General features: G+C 42.7%; 1 protein-coding gene and 1 long non-coding RNA gene across 3 annotated transcripts in view; both read right to left on the bottom strand.

Moving 5' to 3' along the window:
- LOC140687509 (uncharacterized) overlaps window positions 1-10,994 on the bottom strand; it is a 92,579-nt gene extending 81,585 nt beyond the window's left edge. The window contains exons 1-5 of the mRNA XM_072944640.1: window positions 10,599-10,994; window positions 8,165-8,279; window positions 7,834-8,007; window positions 3,697-3,803; window positions 795-862 (exon numbers count right to left, since the gene is read on the bottom strand). Coding sequence (XP_072800741.1) covers window positions 795-862; window positions 3,697-3,803; window positions 7,834-8,007; window positions 8,165-8,279; window positions 10,599-10,891 — 757 coding nt within the window. The 5' untranslated portion in view covers window positions 10,892-10,994. The remainder of the gene's footprint in view (window positions 1-794; window positions 863-3,696; window positions 3,804-7,833; window positions 8,008-8,164; window positions 8,280-10,598) is intronic.
- Window positions 10,995-11,118: 124 nt separating this feature from the next.
- On the bottom strand, window positions 11,119-16,881 carry LOC140687404 (uncharacterized). 2 transcript variants are annotated; one of them, XR_012061675.1, is made up of 3 exons: window positions 16,786-16,881; window positions 14,388-14,563; window positions 11,119-11,254 (listed from the first exon to the last, which is right to left on the bottom strand). It is a non-coding gene; the product is annotated as an uncharacterized lncRNA (long non-coding RNA). The 2 variants fall into 2 exon arrangements; XR_012061674.1 differs by having other exon boundaries at window positions 14,388-14,566; window positions 16,786-16,871.
- Window positions 16,882-17,089: the final 208 nt, after the last annotated feature.

Genomic DNA, 17,089 nt, shown 5'->3' with positions numbered 1-17,089 from the left:
CCTTTAACTGATGGCAACAGAGCAGTTGGTTCTAACAAAATTAGTTTCATGACAAGTATCCAAGAATAAGAAGAGGAAGAGGGAGGAGGAGAAAGACAGGAATATATCTGGTTGTCATTAGGTCAGCATATCACATTCTGTTCGCACTTATGAGGAATGTAGTTGTAAGAGTGAGACCTGGTTGGTGTAAGGATGGGAAAAATGACCAGTGCTTCTCCACAAGGCACTGCTTTCCGGACTTCTGTACTGTCGCTGGGTACTTTTCAACAACAATCTCTTACTGGTGTGCTGCGCACTGGCTCAGCTTTGCAGTACTCACGGGTTGCCAAAGCGTTAGAGTACCAGGAAGGGATTACTGACTTCTCCCTTTTAAAGACAGTAACTTTTTAAGTGAGATGAGTCACTATGCAATAACTAACCTTCATTTCCCCAGTGTAACCCATTAGATCCAGTTCTATGAGAAGTCCAGTGTGTTATAGTGTGGTTGATGGAGGAAATGTACAACAAACTTAAAGATCTGTTTTCCTTCTTTACACAAAGACAGAACATGGGATTTCAGGGGCTGTGTTTAAATACATGAATTTCTTTCCAGACAACACTGTCTCAGGGTTTAAATGACCTACAATTAACTTCCTAAATAATCTGGAACAGTAGAGAATTAAGGGAGAAATTAATTGTAAAAATCAAGGTATACATGGAATTCCCACACTGGCTGTTCTGACTGCTCTGTCATGATCAGCACTGCCTCACTCTCACTTTCTCCATCTATGGCAGGACCACAGAGAGTCACTTACAATCAGAAGTCTTCGCCAGGCTGGTAGTTTGAAAGGGTCTTTCACGTCTCCTTTCGTCTTTGTGTTCGCTATGTTAAAAAAAGTAATCGATAAATATTACTCTTGAATGCCAATATGAAAATAATGACCAAAGATACTAAACTCTTACATTATTTCATACAATAGCAGAGCTAATATCAAACCTTCAATGGTCCTGTATACCTCAAATTTCTAAGTTCTATACACTTGTTCTTTAACATGTAATTAAAGGAGAAAAAAAGTCAGGTTAAGTAGTCATGAGTTGAGGGCAGGATAGCTCATGAAGTGAACTAGACTTAGTCTGACACACGGAAAGGATCTTGAACTCAGAAGTCCGAGCTCTGTAACCAACAGTTATTTGTTCCTGGAAAAGTTGTTTCTCATCAGCTCAAAGTGTTCCTCTATAAAACTGGGATCTTATAGCCTTAATTCCCAATAGTATTCAGAGGATTTAATGACATAATATACCCCCACAATGCTCCAAGAAACAGTGAAGAAATTGAACAAGTCCTTCTTGAACTTTAATGCCAGAACTATTTTAGCACCCCAAATAAAAACCAATGTGTGTTTTTTCATAGGTGCAATATTCAAAGGTGCAGTTTTCAGAAAATGTTCCAAGTTATGGTGATGAGCCGTCCTTTTTCAGGGATTATAATTCAGGGCACCTCAGCTATTACATGTTTTGTAGCTGTATTTGTAAGTACAGGACGTCACACAAGCAATGCATGAGAACTATACAAGCTGTCGCCCTGCAGTCTGAGTGTGGGTCACGAGGAAGGCTGAGGAGCGTGGGTCAGCACGGGCATCCTGGGAGGAGAGGTCACACAGGACCAACTGCAGGGCCACATTCTGTTTTCTTTTCTTCTTTTAAAATGATGTTATTAAAGGTCTTTAGAGAACAACATGCACAGCGCAGACCCAGCTGCCAACGAGACCCTGCTGAGACCAGTTTTCATACCGACGCTGCAGCAACAGAATCGGGGGGAACAACAGAATGGCTAGAAAGCCCTCCTCCCCACCCCAACCCCAGTGACCTGTGGAAGACGGGTGTCACTTTGACCTTAGGGAATCCCTTCGCTTCTTGGAAGATTCCAGAGGAAGAGTACAGAGGAAAGCCCTCAAGGCAAAAGACAGGATTTTCTGCTCAATTAAACACTTTAAGACCCAAATAGCTGCTTAGAAAAATCAGTTATGACATTGTTTGTACCCCATGCATAAGGGATACACTTGGAATGAAATACAGAACACGAGGATGCTGAAGGACAAAGGGCTCAGAGGCCCTGAGATAAAGGATCCTGGGCCACTGCTGCATCTCACTAGTCTGGCCTTTGGCGTGATTTCCAGCTCATGATGGGCACAGCTCACTGCCATCCCCCAACTGCCTGCACCCAACTCGGAACTCTCACCTGTCGTGTGACAAGTAACACTTATTTTCAACCTCAGTTTAGTGATCATCGCCATTTTAGTGTAAACACTTACGTATTAAAACCACTAATAAGAGCATATCCTTCTACACTCCATGCCTAGGTATCTTGAGGAAAGACATCAATGCCTTGTTGAAGAAGAAGCCTGACCATATTTGGTGATTCATCATTTACAGCAAGCATGAGGGCTGTTCTAAAATCAGGTAAGAAAACCCACCCCCTCCCCAAGGAATTTACTTAACTTACTCCAACAGCTTATTTGATATATTGTACCTTGACCATCTCTGTAAGACTGATCATATACATGCTCAAGTGTTCATCTCGGCAAGTTACCTCAAGGCCAAAAGCAAGCCACAAAAAAGCAGCCCCCTGTCCTCCTGGGGTAACACAGAGACGAACTTGCAGATTTAAAGTCCTCTGATGGACAAGAAACGATGCTGAGGTCACTTATGTCAAGTAGGGAAAGATTTAAATAAAGATTTCCCCATTTCTTGATGAGTCTGAAATTTTATACTTTAAAATCAGCTAGAGGTCAGGAAAACAAAAGCTGTTTGCAGGCTTCAAACAATATGAATAATGAAAATAGTCCCGGTTGCAGTGAATCATGCTGAGAAGCATGTGCTTGGCCCTGAATTAAATACTGTATGTATTTCCTTCTTACACACAACCCCCCATAAAGGATGTACTCCTGTCCTCCTTTACATATCAGGAAACTTATCTGTCGATAAGAAGTTATGTTCCTCAGGGAACACACCTGACAAACAGGAAAGCTAGGACTTAAACCTGGTCTGGATCTAAAGCTCAACTCTTTCCTCTTTATCATCTACCACTGCCTTGTCTGCTTTAAAGGAAATGTTTATTCAATCACTAAAGCTATCTTTCCTGTTTCTACCATTATCAATTAAAAATAAAATCATCAAAATGAACAAGAATTGAGAAAGGATAAAAACGGATGAGCCCATAGGATCCGGTAATGGTGATGCACACTCGTGTGTGATAACCTAAAAATATCAGTATTCTTCAAAGAAAGTCATTTCAAGCTAATAGTCATCTAAAAGATAAAACAAATTCCTCTATGTTTAACCTTCATCTTTTAAGAAAAAACCTATACACAGTAGAAATTTAAACATTATTATAAAAGAATTCAGATATTCAATGTTCTATCATAACATCAATTAAAATTGGAATTCATACTAATAAAATGAAAGTGATCTCCCTGACCTATGAGAAGATCATATGATCAAAAGAATCAGGTTGCAAATGACATCAGTCAATATTATAAAGGAAGAGGAATCCTGTTCTATTCTGTTCTTTGTGACACCCAGTCGGAATTGCTTTTCTCCCTAACCGAAGATGTGTGGATTCTAAGTTAATCATTTTATTAATTTAAGTTTTCTAACTGATACTGCTCGGGAACAACAGCAAAGTTTTTTTTTTTAAAAGGTAACAAACTACTGTACCTTTTCGTCTTCTCAACTGTAGGCATATGTGCCTGTTTTTCCTTTAAAAAGTCTGCCATTAGCTGCCTGTTGTTCCTTCTGGCAAGTAACAGTGGTGTCAGGTCATCCTGTAAAACAGCAAAAACAGTGTATAATGTACAAAATTACATATTTCAAAACTGAATGTAAAAACTTGTAAGTCTCTGAACATAAACATATCATGTAAAGTAAATACAAAGTAGCCTCTTCCTCCTCACCCCTCTGGGCTCCTACTCTTTAAAACACTCCTCCTTGAGCTCTTCAGAAAGTTCACCGTGAAGTCATTCTCTAAAACTCACTTCAAGCACTTACTGGTTCCAAGAACCTTTGCTTCTGCCAGGCCTTCTGTCGCCCCCTTACTGCTCTGTGACTGCGCTCAGCGCTCTCAGCACTGCTCCACAGGGAGCCATGTAGCTACTGAGTCAAGCGCAGCTCTAAGGAGCCACGCGGAGGAGAAAGACATCACACCGTCTGCAGTGAGCATAACCTGTACAGATTTGACCACGACCAACCTCATCAGGTTTAAAGACATTCCGATGGGAATATGATTATTTGCATATTCATGAAAAGAAAAAGTTTGTTTTAAAAATCAACTTATAAGTTCTAATTTGAAAAATTCAATCCCATGCGTGAGATTATTATACAATATGAAATAGATTATAAATTTAATATACACTGCCTTTAAAACCTCAAAATCATTATCAAAATATACTGTAAAACAGGAATTGTCAAATCAAATGCTTACAGAGGCAAAGTAGGGGACCCATGTTCAGTGAAGGTCCCAGGTGAGGACGGCAAAGTGGAGAACACACACCCCACTGACTAGGGGCTGCCTCTGCACAGCAGACCACACGGGAGCCTGGGCTCACGGGGGACTAGATTTGTTCCTTTAGTTCAAGTCTGAAATGTAGATTTCTGCACGAGTCTCCTAAATTTTAAACATTGACTCAATGTGTGGAGGCCAACTGAACATATCCAGGGGCCATGTTTTGTCTATAGCCCACTTGTGTTTGTATGTTTGCTGTGTTTCCAAACAGTTGGGTATGAAGCAAATATTTGGATGTAAAACCTTTCCTTCCTTTAGTAGCATATGTCCTACCAAAAAAAAAAAAAAAAACTGGGCCCCAACATGTCATAAAAAGTGCTATTAAGACTCATAATACCTACTTTAAGAACTTTTCCTATGACTACTCAGACTACAATCTGTATCGCAGTCTCCCTTATTGTTAATCATATGGATGTCTAGTTCATAAGATGCCTGAAACTACGTTCTTAAAACAATTCCCTTCTGTTAGTAACCTCCTGGGTTTTGATGTTTAAAACTGCCATCTTGCATGGTGTATGCATATAGAATGGAATACTACTCGGCCATAAAAACAATGAAATCCTGCCATTTGCAACAACATGCATGAGACCAGAGATTATCATCCTGGATGAGGAAAGTTGGAAAGAGAAAGACAAACCCCAGGTGATATCACTTAATATGTGGACTCCAAACTATGACACCAATGAACTTACTGAAGAAACAGAAACAGACTCACAGATGTAGAAAACAAACTGATGGCTACCAGAGAGGAAAGGTGGTGGAGGCGGGGTAAGTTAGTAGTTTGGGAGTAGCAAATACAAACTACTGCATATAAAATAGATAAACGACACCGTCCCACTATACAGTGCAAGGCCCTGTATGCGACATCCTGTAGTCAACCAAAGCGGCCAAGAATATGAAAAAGTGTGTGTGTGTGTATATAACTGAATCACCGCTATAAAGCAGAAACTAACACAACACTGTAAATCAAGTATACTGCCATTTTTTTAAAAAACCCACCATTTTAATGATGCAGGTGCTCAGTGAATCTAACAGATATATTGCAAGATTCGGTCACACAGATTTAACCAACAGAAGGGTCATGATTTACTATCACTGCACTCAGGAAACCCTGTTGGCCTAATGCCTTGGTTGGTAACAAAAGGTGCAAAATCCTTAAAGGGCTCTACTTATTAAATCATTCACCAGAAGCAAATTTCTAAGACTCTTTGAGTGACACTGAATGATCAGTGATTGGAAGGAAAAAGGAGTTATTCTTCAAGCCCACAGATACTGCCAATAATACTCGTTTTAACTTGTCAAGCACAGAAGTAGGGATGGATAGAAGTCAGACTTCTGTGGCTGGACAGGAGAGCACTGAAGGACGCCGCATCTGTCACACTCCCACTCTTCTAGAGAGGCCTTCTGTTCAAGAGCTGTGAACTGACACGTAGTACACGTAGCCATTCAACAGTTCTCACCCAAGGGCTGTATCAGAATCTCAAGGAAATCTTTCGACTACCCGTGCCCAGGCCTTACTACATTTATTCACTCAAAATCTTCAGGGGACAGCCTAGGCTTGAACATTTTTGGAGATGCTGCCAGGTGATTGTGGTTCACTGGCACGATTTTAGCTGAGAACTCGCACAGGAGACAACCGACCAGTTCGGACTCATCGCTTTCCCACGGGGCCAGTTCCTTCCCTCATCTGAGGATTTGCACAAACAAAGAAATGTTGAGACATAAAAGTCACTTAACAAAACTGCATTTCATTCTCCTGGGTAGACAGCAGTACAACAGGGACTACTCAATTCAGAAGCAACTTGATTTCATTATCTCTGCATTCTTTACTTCCCATCAAGACATCCTAGATTTGACAGCCAAGTCTAGACTCTTATCTAAGAGGCTGTTTCTGCCAGAATAGGACACTGGGTCAGTTTGTTATCTGTTCTTCTTATTTCCCACGGACTCACCCCCTGTTCACCACCAGTGTCATTTCCTCAGAGTCCCCATAAAGCTGATGTCTCGGCAAGTGTACAGTTCACTCACACTCTTTCCCAAGATGACAATGTTTCTCCCCAACAAGTGAAGAACAGCTTGCCCAACTACATAAACAGAAGGAAAACAAAAACCTCCTCTTGCTATTTCCCAATTTCCACACTAGCCTGCATATTTCAACTGCTCAATCCATAGTCTGTTTCCTTTTATTTCCCCTTAAGCCTTGGGCAATGAGACAGAAATCAGTTTTAGATAAATTCTTTGTTTTAATAAAACAGAAACTTGTCTATAGCAGCAAGAAGTTGATTACACTGTCAGATGTTTTTGTTTTGCTTCAGTGTTAAGACAAAGTCTATTTCCAAGGCAAGTTTTGCTTTCTTTGATTTTTACACCAAACAGAAAAAAAAGTGAGTGGGTAAAAACTGAAAAGAATTTTTTTTTACCTGCAACAAATGCAACGTTTGCACAAATATCTGCCATAAATAAACAAAAGAAAGCTGCACCTTCTAATGCTTCTTTGCAAATCTCATTATTTAAAGTGAAATCTTAGACAAGTTCTTTCCAAATATTTTCACTCAGGAAGTGCCTGAGCCTCCAATACGTAAAACTGCACCTACTATGTCAGCGGAGGGCATTCCTGGCAGGGCTGCAGTGGCGGGAGGTAACAGATGTCCTGGAGCAAAAGCAGGCGGACCAGCTTTGCCATCACCTGCTGCCCACAAAGAGCCACAGCCCCACTGAGGAGCTACACCAGGCTAAGCGTGGAAGACCCTAAGGTGTACGTGGTGGGCCACATGGACACCAGCACCAGTGAATGCCCTTGCCGGTTGTCAAACATGACCTGACTGACCTCACTTGCCCTGATCCTATTACCGGGGGTCCTGGGGTGCTCAGGGCCTGTGGCCTGCTGCCTCCCCTGCCCATGTGCACTCACCCAGCTCCCCTGCTGCATACTGAGCCTCCCTCCTCCCACCCATCCCCAGTAGCCAACCCGCCTCTTAAGGCAGCCAGCCCTCATCATCATTTCACTCCCCCCTGGCCTTCATCTTCTATGGCCTCTGAACCTACCACCCACTCCCAAGCACTTCCTAATGGGGAGCTGTTCCTTCCAGGGTAGCACAGGTGCTGGGTGACAGAGCTCTGCCTTTCCTGTGGGCATCACCTTTCTCTAGCCCCTGGCGTTGGCTTTGGACTTGTTTCCATGGTAACAGGGCCTGATGTAGTCTATTCGGTACATGTATTAGAAATAAAACACCTGTGGCTAAAAAAGAACCTGTATTTGAAATACTTTGTCAAGAAAGCGAGTGGAGCTATACCTGATTTTTCATGTCCACGTCCGCGGCGTGGGACAGCAGCTTCTCCGCGATAGACGTGGTGTCGAGGCATGCCGCATAGTGGAGTGCGGTGTTGCCAAGCACATCTGCGGCGTTGACGTTCGCTCCACTTTTCAGGAGGATCTCCACGCACTCCTCCGCCTCGCACTGTACGGCCTGTCGGTATCATGCCAAGAAACAGACTGTAAGTGCCAGGAATTCCAAGTCAACATGCCACAAGTCCCAGCGGTTCATTATGCTTAAACCAAACCAATTCAGTTTTAAGTCATTACATGGACTCCACCTCATGTGGGCACGGCTGGCTGCTACACACCTTGATCAGCGCCGTCCTTTTCTTCCTGTCCCGGGCATCGATCTGGCAGCCTCGCTCCAGAAGAAGAGTCACCACGCCTCCGTGGCCATTGGCAGAGGCCAAATGGAGGGCCGTCCTATGAACGGGAGACAACTTTTTAGGACATTATAGCGTAGTAGTTCAAACATACAATTACTCATATCACTGGAAACATTCAATAGCATGCTCTTCCTACCCCTTTAAAAGAACTACTCAGTTTCCTTATGCAGGAAGAACACTATTTATAAGCTCTTATTACTCACCACATTAAAGGAAGAACAACCTGTTTGAATAGTAAGCATGACCTCGAGATTCAGCTCAACTTGGGCCGGACTTCTACTTTAACTGTCACTTACAAGCTGCCACTTAGCCTTTCTGTGCCTCAATTTCCTCATCAACCAAACAGGGATGAAGTAGGAGTTATCTCACAGGACACGGCTGTGATGCTTCAGTGAAAATCCATGCAAAGTGTTTGCAACAGTTCCTTGCACAAGTAACAGCTCAGTTGCTGTCTGACAATATAATCATGACTCACTACTATTTTACAAAGACAGCATTTCAATGAAGTAAAATGGTATCACACCTACTTTGCTTCTGTAAGGATCAGAGAGAACACTGGACTTCAATGATTCTAAGATGCTCATTTTCTCACAGTTTAACATCTCTGGCATGGGAAGGCAATTTCAAATTCATCATGTCTTACAACCATAATTGGTAGTATTTTTTAAAACTGTTTCTCATTTTTCCTGTTGGTCTAATTATTGGAATATCTTTTGGTCTCCGGTTGCATTTTTATTGTTGTGGAAGTATAGCTGATGTATAACACAGTGACAGAAATTACAGGTGTACAGTTCAGTGATTCACAACCTTTCAAAGTTATACTCCACTTGGAGTTATTATCAAACAGTAGCTATACTCCCCGTGTTGTACAATATATTCTGGTAGCTTCTTTCAAATCTTACAGTTTGTGCCTCTAAGTTCCCTACCCCTATACTGCCCCTCCCCGCTTCCCTCTTCCCACTGTGAACCACTAGTTTGTTCTCTGTATCTGGGAGTTGGCAGCACTTAACAAATTTCCTTATTGGGGCATAAAATAGTGGGGCATTTGACAACCTATGGTGCCTTTCAGTAAGTGCAATAATGGTCCATGCCGCAGGTCTACTGCAGTTCTTGTCACACGGGTGGCATTTAAATCAACTTTAGACCTTAAAAACATGATAGGCAATATTGTAAATCAACTAGACTTCCATTTAAAAATTGTGAGTTACACATGCTGTTTTGAATTCTTGTGATGAAATTCAAACATCTGTGTAGTAGACAAAGACAAAGCGTTACCCTTCTTGATATCAAAATGTGCTGTAAATTTCCACAAATTACTGATTTACCAACAGTTGAAAAAACACATAAATGAATGGATCGGAACATGCCCAAACACCCAAGTCTATGTAAGACTTTAGAACTTGTTACTGATGAAATTTCATATAAGGGAAAGAGAAGTTATTCATGCGTGATGGAGAAACAATCTATTTAGAGGAAAGTAGCTAGATTTTTATCTCACATACATAAGTGTAAGACGTATGGATAAACATTTTTAAGTATACAAAGTGAGAAAAGTACCAGAAGAAAACATAAATTTCTATCTATACATTTTTTATGCTGACAAAGACATTCCAAAGAAGGACTTCAAAAGCAAGAATTCTGGAGGTTGATTGAACAACATAAAAAAAAATTAAAACCCTGTAGATCAGAAAATAAGATTAACAAAAAAAACCAACATTGTGCCTTTAAAAGATGTACAGTGTATTTGTGTCAGACAATATGTTCATTTTTACTGACAAGTCTTTGAAAGCAACAAGCAAAAAAAGCCTGTAATTTGAATTTGGTTTATGGAAAATTCAATAAATATGGGAAGACCACAGATTTAAAGAAAATGAGTCCACGTGTTCAAGAGCACAGCTATCTATCTCCCCACTTCAAAGTTGTCCTCTAAGGTCCTTCAGTAAAGAATGTATGTACAAACGTGTACACTGATATAAAATGGATCTTGAATTTTATCCCAAGAAGTTTTATCCCAGAGGCTCACCTATCATGGCAATTATTTTTCTCATTACACACTTTCCTGTATATAAAAGTGTACATTCAAAATAAGATGCCATTTTTATCTTTATGTTGAATCTGGTCTCTATTATTACTGCCATGCAGTTAAGTCACTGAAAAACTGTCAGGAAAGTGCTCTCTAAGGGGAATTATGAGTGGGTCCAAAACCAGCTCAAGCTTTAGCCGCCTATAAAGTTTGCTGGCCACTGGACCCCACGCTGGTTTCCAGGAGCCTCAGAGGGAAACTGACAGCTGGGCCAGGCCCCCGGCCCCCGGCCCCTCCCAGACCCGCCCCGCCCTGTCCTGCCACCCCTGTGACCTGTTCTTTCTATCACGCTCGTCCAGGCCATTCTGTCTCAGGAAGAGTACTCGCTGGACCTTCCTGACATCTCCAGCACAGGCAGCTCTATGGATCTTTTTTAGGTCCCTCCTGTGAATGTGGTAGCCAGGCTGCGAGTTCCTGCGGTCTCTCTGAGGGCTGATGGTACAGCCCACAGGCGACTCGCAGCTCGCATGGCAAACGCAAAAAAATCGGCTCATTATCTCTACAAGTAGGCTTTCCACCACCACTGGGGTCTGGCTGGGAAGCTGTGTCCGTTGGATTCTATCCATACACAGTAACCGCAGCCTAGCAACGCTGATGCAGTGCCCGTGCGCCTCGGAACCCCGAGCCCCTACCCGTGCGCACAGAGGCCCTGAGGCCCAGCACGCCCTGCCCGCACGTGCCAGCCCCAGGCATCTCTGATCTCTGCCACTGCTTCTGGGCCACACTGCTTTCCTTTCAAATATTGCTGCTACTTGGCTGGCTGGTTCAGGACATTTGCAGAATTTAGACTCACCCAAGAAAGACGTGTTGGCATGTGACTGGTCATGGAGTGGTGTGGAGCTTCAGGATGCTGAGGGCCTCATCCCCCGGAGAGCTCCCCCCGAAAACTCTTTCAACCTCCTTGCCCTTCAGTTTATTCCTGTTGTCAACTGAAATAAAGTCACACAATGAGAGAGTTCTGGGTTAAGTCATATTGGCGGCAAAATGAAAGCTCTGAGAAATTCTTCCAAAGAAGCAAAGGGAAAACAGGCCTCAGGACTGGGAATGGGGGCGATGGGTTGATCAAAGATAAAATACATTTTGTGTGAAATCAATCCAGAATACCTGAAAGAATTTCACATGTTGTAGATCTTGAATTTATCATTTTAGCCACCTAATAAATCCTTCAGTGTAAAACATGCCGTTGGCCTGGCATGCAATCCTACTTGGCATATCATCTCCTCAGAAGGATAGTACTAGAAGGCTAATATCCTTCTAAGAAGGGCAACACTAGAAGAATGGGAAAATCACTACAAACAACCCCTCCTGGGGTCTGCGGGTCTCCAGTCTCCCTTCATGCACGTGGCCAGGCCTCCAGCAGAGGGCTCTCAACAAGCAGTGCCCACCTGCTGAGTATCAGGGGGTCGAGTCCTGCTAACAGGCCTTCTGTTGCCAGCATCCCTCAAGCATGCCGAGCGGAGTCGGCCTCACACAGCAGCACTGGCTCTTCCTTCTCTGGGGAATGCTTTGCTGCCTCATCTTTGGACGGCTGGCCTGTGTCATTCAGATTTCACTGTTAAGTGTTAGCTCTTCAACCTCAAGTAGCTACTAGTTCCACTCTGTCAATGACCTCTCTTTGAATTCTTTGCCAGACATATCTCTGACATTTTTCTTATTGCCCAGTGTACTGACTGATACATTAACCGTCTCTTCCTAGTCCTACCATAGCGTAAGCAACATGAGGGAAGGGAACTCTTCCTTTTGTATTCCCAGTGCCTGGCATACAGCAGGTACTCAATAAATATGTGTACAACAAAGGTCTGAATGAATGAATGAATGAATGAATGAAAAAAGACCACCACCCTACCTACTTCACAATTCTGGCTCTATTTGGCCAAATGAATGACCCATGAATGACAGTCGCAAAGTTACTAGCCTCCAACTACAGGCTAAGTGAATAGGATGACCCTCCATACCTCCAAACCACTTTGAAAAGTGTATACAGTAGATTCCTGAGCCACACTGGGGTAAATCCACATAGAACAGAGTTGGCCCTCTGCATCCACAGTTCCTCTGCATCCCTGAACTCAGCCAACCACACTGTGGAGTACTGTAGACTTAATATTGATGAATATCTGCATATGAATGGACCCATGCAGCTCCAACCCTTGTTGCTTAAGGGTCAACTGTATTATAGATCAGTTGACAAGGTGATCAAGCCCCCTCTCCTCTATGAAAGCATCCTGGAAAACTCAAGGCCTCACTGGTTACTCACTGATTACCCCCCTTACAATCAGCCCTTGTCCAGGTCAGCCACCCAGGGAGAGCTGCCTGCCACTCATCCCCTCAGATCCAACACCGTACAGCTCTCTCTGGTCCAACCTGACTCCCCAAATTCTAACTTCTGGTGTCTCCTTACCCACAAGGCCCCATGGTCCTCTTACTATTTTATCAGAACCCCCACAGAGATCTCTGGCAGGCTGGTCTACTGAAGCACCTTGGCCCCATCCCTGGTCTTCCTCCATCACATCTTATTGTTTCCAACAATCTAAGAATGCTGCAAGAAACACTGTCCCATAGTGTTCTGAGCATGGACCCCAGAGCCACACCACCTTCGGGTAACTAAAGGGAAGTTATTTAACCTCGTGATGCCCCAGTTTACTCACCTGTAAAATGGAAGTGATAACAGTATGGGTTATGTGAGAATTAAATGAACACATAAAAACAGTGATAGTTATCATTAGTACATAGATTTTGGTTTAGGATAAACAAGTCTCTACACACTGAGGGAAACCGGAAGAAAAGCTCACATTAAAATAATGTCTTTACTAAGTTTTCTAATTCTTAACTTTGGGAAAGTTAGCAAAACCACTAATAGCTTGCCTCTAGTGACATTGAACTCATTCACTAGGAAAATAAAAAGTCAAAAGGTTTACGAGTTTGAAAAGCGTTGATTCAATTTATACTTTATACTGAGCAAGCATTTTCCTATCACTTTGCATGAACTATTCTAATCCTCATGAGTTTGACCGACAGCAAGCATCCCAGACTCTGCAGACGGATCAATTCGGTCACACAGAGGTCTTGCTAGAGGCCCCTAATGGCAGTGCAAGACTGAGAGTGGGACTTCAGGTGGCTGGCTTTGGGAGTTTTTGAGGAAATCAAGTTTACATTACAATTAGTCACAAGGCCTCACAACTTTTCATTTTCTCCTAAGTATGGACAGTAAGAGCATGGACCCAGGGGCCAGACAGGGAGTTGAAATCCCAGCCCTGCCACTCACTTGCTACGTGATCCTAGCAAGTTAGTTAACTTTCCTATGCCTGAGTTGCCTCATTTGTAACAACACAAGGACAATCACCACACTGACTGTGACCAGGAAAGGAGATATTAGATGCAAGGTGCTTAGGACACCGCCTGCCACATAGTGAGCACTCAACTGATGTTAACTGTTGTTATTAGCCAGTTGTAGATACAGAGCATCTGGCATCTGCAAACAGTATCAGCCTCTGCAGAAGGCAGGGCAGAGGACTTGCTGGTGTGGCATTTCTAAGGGGCCAGCAGGGCCTCCCCATGAACACACTTCTCTCCTAACCCCCAACTACTTGCAATGTTAAACGCACTGAGAAGGTCCCCGCCAAACGGCACCATGTGCATTTTTGTACAGACTTTCTCCATGGTGCGGAGACTTCCTTGAGAGCAAAGGCCTGACTTCCTCCACCTCCTCAGCACTGGACCTGACCCCGGCCCTAAGAGATGCTCCATGAATGTGGAATGTATCAGTGGACACTCATTTTAAGTGGCTTTAAATTTCACGTCCCTTCTGAAAATACACATCCCTTAATGAACTGAATGAACAGAACTCCTCAACAAACACCTTCACGATGATTACTGAGCACTGAGCTGAGGGAGGACAGTGACAGCTTCCCACTGCTTGCAGCTCTGGCACATTCAGCCCCGTGTAGTCCCACAATCACAGAGACAAAAGTCTGTCCATTTTGAAACAGTCTAGGGTCAACTCTGACTGAAGAAAACTAATCAAATTTACTTTTACAATTAAAAGTATGTTTCCAAAATGCTTACCTTGCTTCATAAATGAAAGAGAGGGCTTTTTCTCTTAAATCCGGTCACTTGTTTCTCTTTAGTCAGGTAATCCAAAACATAAATATTTGGAGCAAAATTTAGCATGTTCTGTTCACCACAGCCATGAGGCATCCAAATTCGTGAGGCAAAGCCATTTATGGAAGAACCAAGAATATCTGCTGAAAACACAAGATATTTAAAATGTTCAGCAAATCCTCAAATAACTGTACCTACTGGTGGCAAAGAGACTCCCTGTGAGAGCAGAAGGCACCTGACCCAGAAGCAGTATTGTTATTCCACTGTGTGGAGCAGAGCAGAAACTGCACATCAAGCTTTTAGGAAAACTGGCCAAATGAGAGGTACTGAACTTGCAGGTTATGTGACAAATTAGGAGACTTCCAGCTCAAAGACATGGCATATTTTAGCAAAAAGTAAGTTTAAAAAAATTCTCAGACAAAAATTTCAGGAATTAATCAAGAAACCATCATTCTTATATAGAAAAAAAAGGTTTTATTATTAGTATTCTTCACAGGAATAGAATTTTATTCTGATTTCCTTACTAATACACTACAAGTTCTTGAGAAATGACATTTCTAAGAGCAGGGGTTGTGGTATGTTTCAATGTGCTCTATTCAGCAACAACAAAGCAGAGCTAACAAGTGTTTCAAGCATTTCAGTGAATCTCAGGATGAAAAGGGATTAGAAATATTCTTCAAAGTTAGTTACTTAAAGTTATACAAAACACACACTTTACCCGCATTCTAACACCATAACTCAGGAAAATACATAAAATTTTACACATATAGAGGCTGAGTTCTAATTCTGACCCCAGTATGGTTAAACTGCATAGGATATCCGTCATGTGGCTTATTTTAGAAATTTACACCCTTCCAAGTCCAGATACCTAGTGAAAAGCTGCTTCTAAAATAAACTGAATCCACAAGAGAGAAAGAGCTTCATGTGAGTAGGCTGCAACCGTGCGAGCGTGTGTCTTAAACTTTAGATGTTAACGCAGTGAGGTCCACACCGCTGCAGGCTACGCTTTTAACTATTATTACCACTGCAGCTTACGTTTCTAATATGCAAAGTGAACACAGACTCTCAAAAATTTACAACAGGCAACAAACTAACATTCTTGCATCTGGAGTAACAATAGGGGTTTTTTATTTCAATAAATAACCATGTAATGGTAAAGCTTTAAAATCCATTACTGAAATCAAGCTTTAGAATGAAACCTCACGGCAGTTCAATAACCATAGGCGGACTCATTCCAATGTGAAGAGCAGTGGTGTCATTTACAATCCGAGGCTTCTTCCCCTCCTGTGTATGTGTATGTATGCGTGTGTTATGGGTGTATGTATGTATGCGTGTTATGTGTGTATGTATGTGTGTATTTGTGTATGTGTGTTATGTGTTTGTGTGTATGTGTGTATATCTGTGTGTGTGTGTGCACCTCAACCACGCATGTGTTTGCTGCATCACTCAGCAGCTTAACACTGTGGGAGGTGCTAAGGCATCTCTGAGCATCCCTGAGAAAAAAGATTATTTAATTTTTTTTAAGAATTTTATCTAAGACTCCCCAAAAAATCCTCGCAACTGGTTGTTGGGGGTTATAATAAAAAGTGTGACACCTGCAAATGAGATTTAAAAGAACATCTGAAAAAGTGCCCTCGGTTCTGACACCTCAAAGACCTAACAAACTACTTAGATGTCTTTAGACACACGGCCTTCAGGTATGTGTACAGCACAACTCTATAAATAAACCACTTGCGTGGAAGCTCTGTTGGACAGTTGAAAGGACTTTTAGGTTGGCTATCAAAAGGTAGCTAGGAGAGGGGCACCCAGCCAGTGGGCAGCTCCTGCCATGAAGGTTACTTGTGTTCTGCACAGAGAACGGCTCAGGCAGCAGTGCTCAGCATTTGGTGATCAGAAGCACTCATGGAAACTTTTCAAAATATGCAAGCCCAGCCACAGCCCCAGAGACTCTGAGCAGAGTGACAACAGAATCCAGAGCTTCGTGTGTTTGCAAAGCCCCACAGACGGTGCTGGCATTCACCAGTGGTCAAGAAGCTCTGCCCTTAGAATAACCCCTCCCTCCAGCCACAGGCTAGTCTGGGAGCTTGTGAGACGTGCATAATCTGAGGCCCCACCCCAGGCCTCCTAACCCAGACTCTGCCTTCACCCAAGCTCCCCAGGTGCTTCATGCGTGCTGACGACTGACAAGAACTGGTCCAGGACACACAGCCTTTCTGTCTTCAGCAGTGGGTACCAACTAAAACCACTTTGCAACTACTTCTCATTAGGACTAAGTAAGAAAATACACCTGCAAACTGATGAAAAAATATATATTATTATATGCAAGTAAACCAGCAGTGATGGTGATATACTCTATTCTTACCACCTGCAGCTGATCTGAACTCTCACAACCGCTCACTGTATGAGAAGGGAGGGAGAAAAGAAGTTCTCAGGGCAGTTTGTCACCTGCTGTCCATCAAGTCTAATAAGATGGATTGTGAATAGGATTTTTCTATCCCTTCAGCCTGTTGAGAAAAGGAACACAATTAACACGGTCTCCACTCATCTGTTTACAGAGAACTCTACGCAGATAGTAAGTCTGGCCTGTGCGTGGTTACATAAGTACCCACCATGTCTTGATTCTTGCTTCAAATTTGTTGATAAATGTTTACATTCTAGTTAAGCTG

Source organism: Vicugna pacos, chromosome 19 (genome assembly GCF_048564905.1).
Source record: "Vicugna pacos chromosome 19, VicPac4, whole genome shotgun sequence".
Taxonomy (NCBI): domain Eukaryota; kingdom Metazoa; phylum Chordata; class Mammalia; order Artiodactyla; family Camelidae; genus Vicugna; species Vicugna pacos.
The sequence above is the reverse complement of the archived record's forward strand: the minus strand, read 5'-3'. Positions and strand labels throughout refer to the sequence as shown.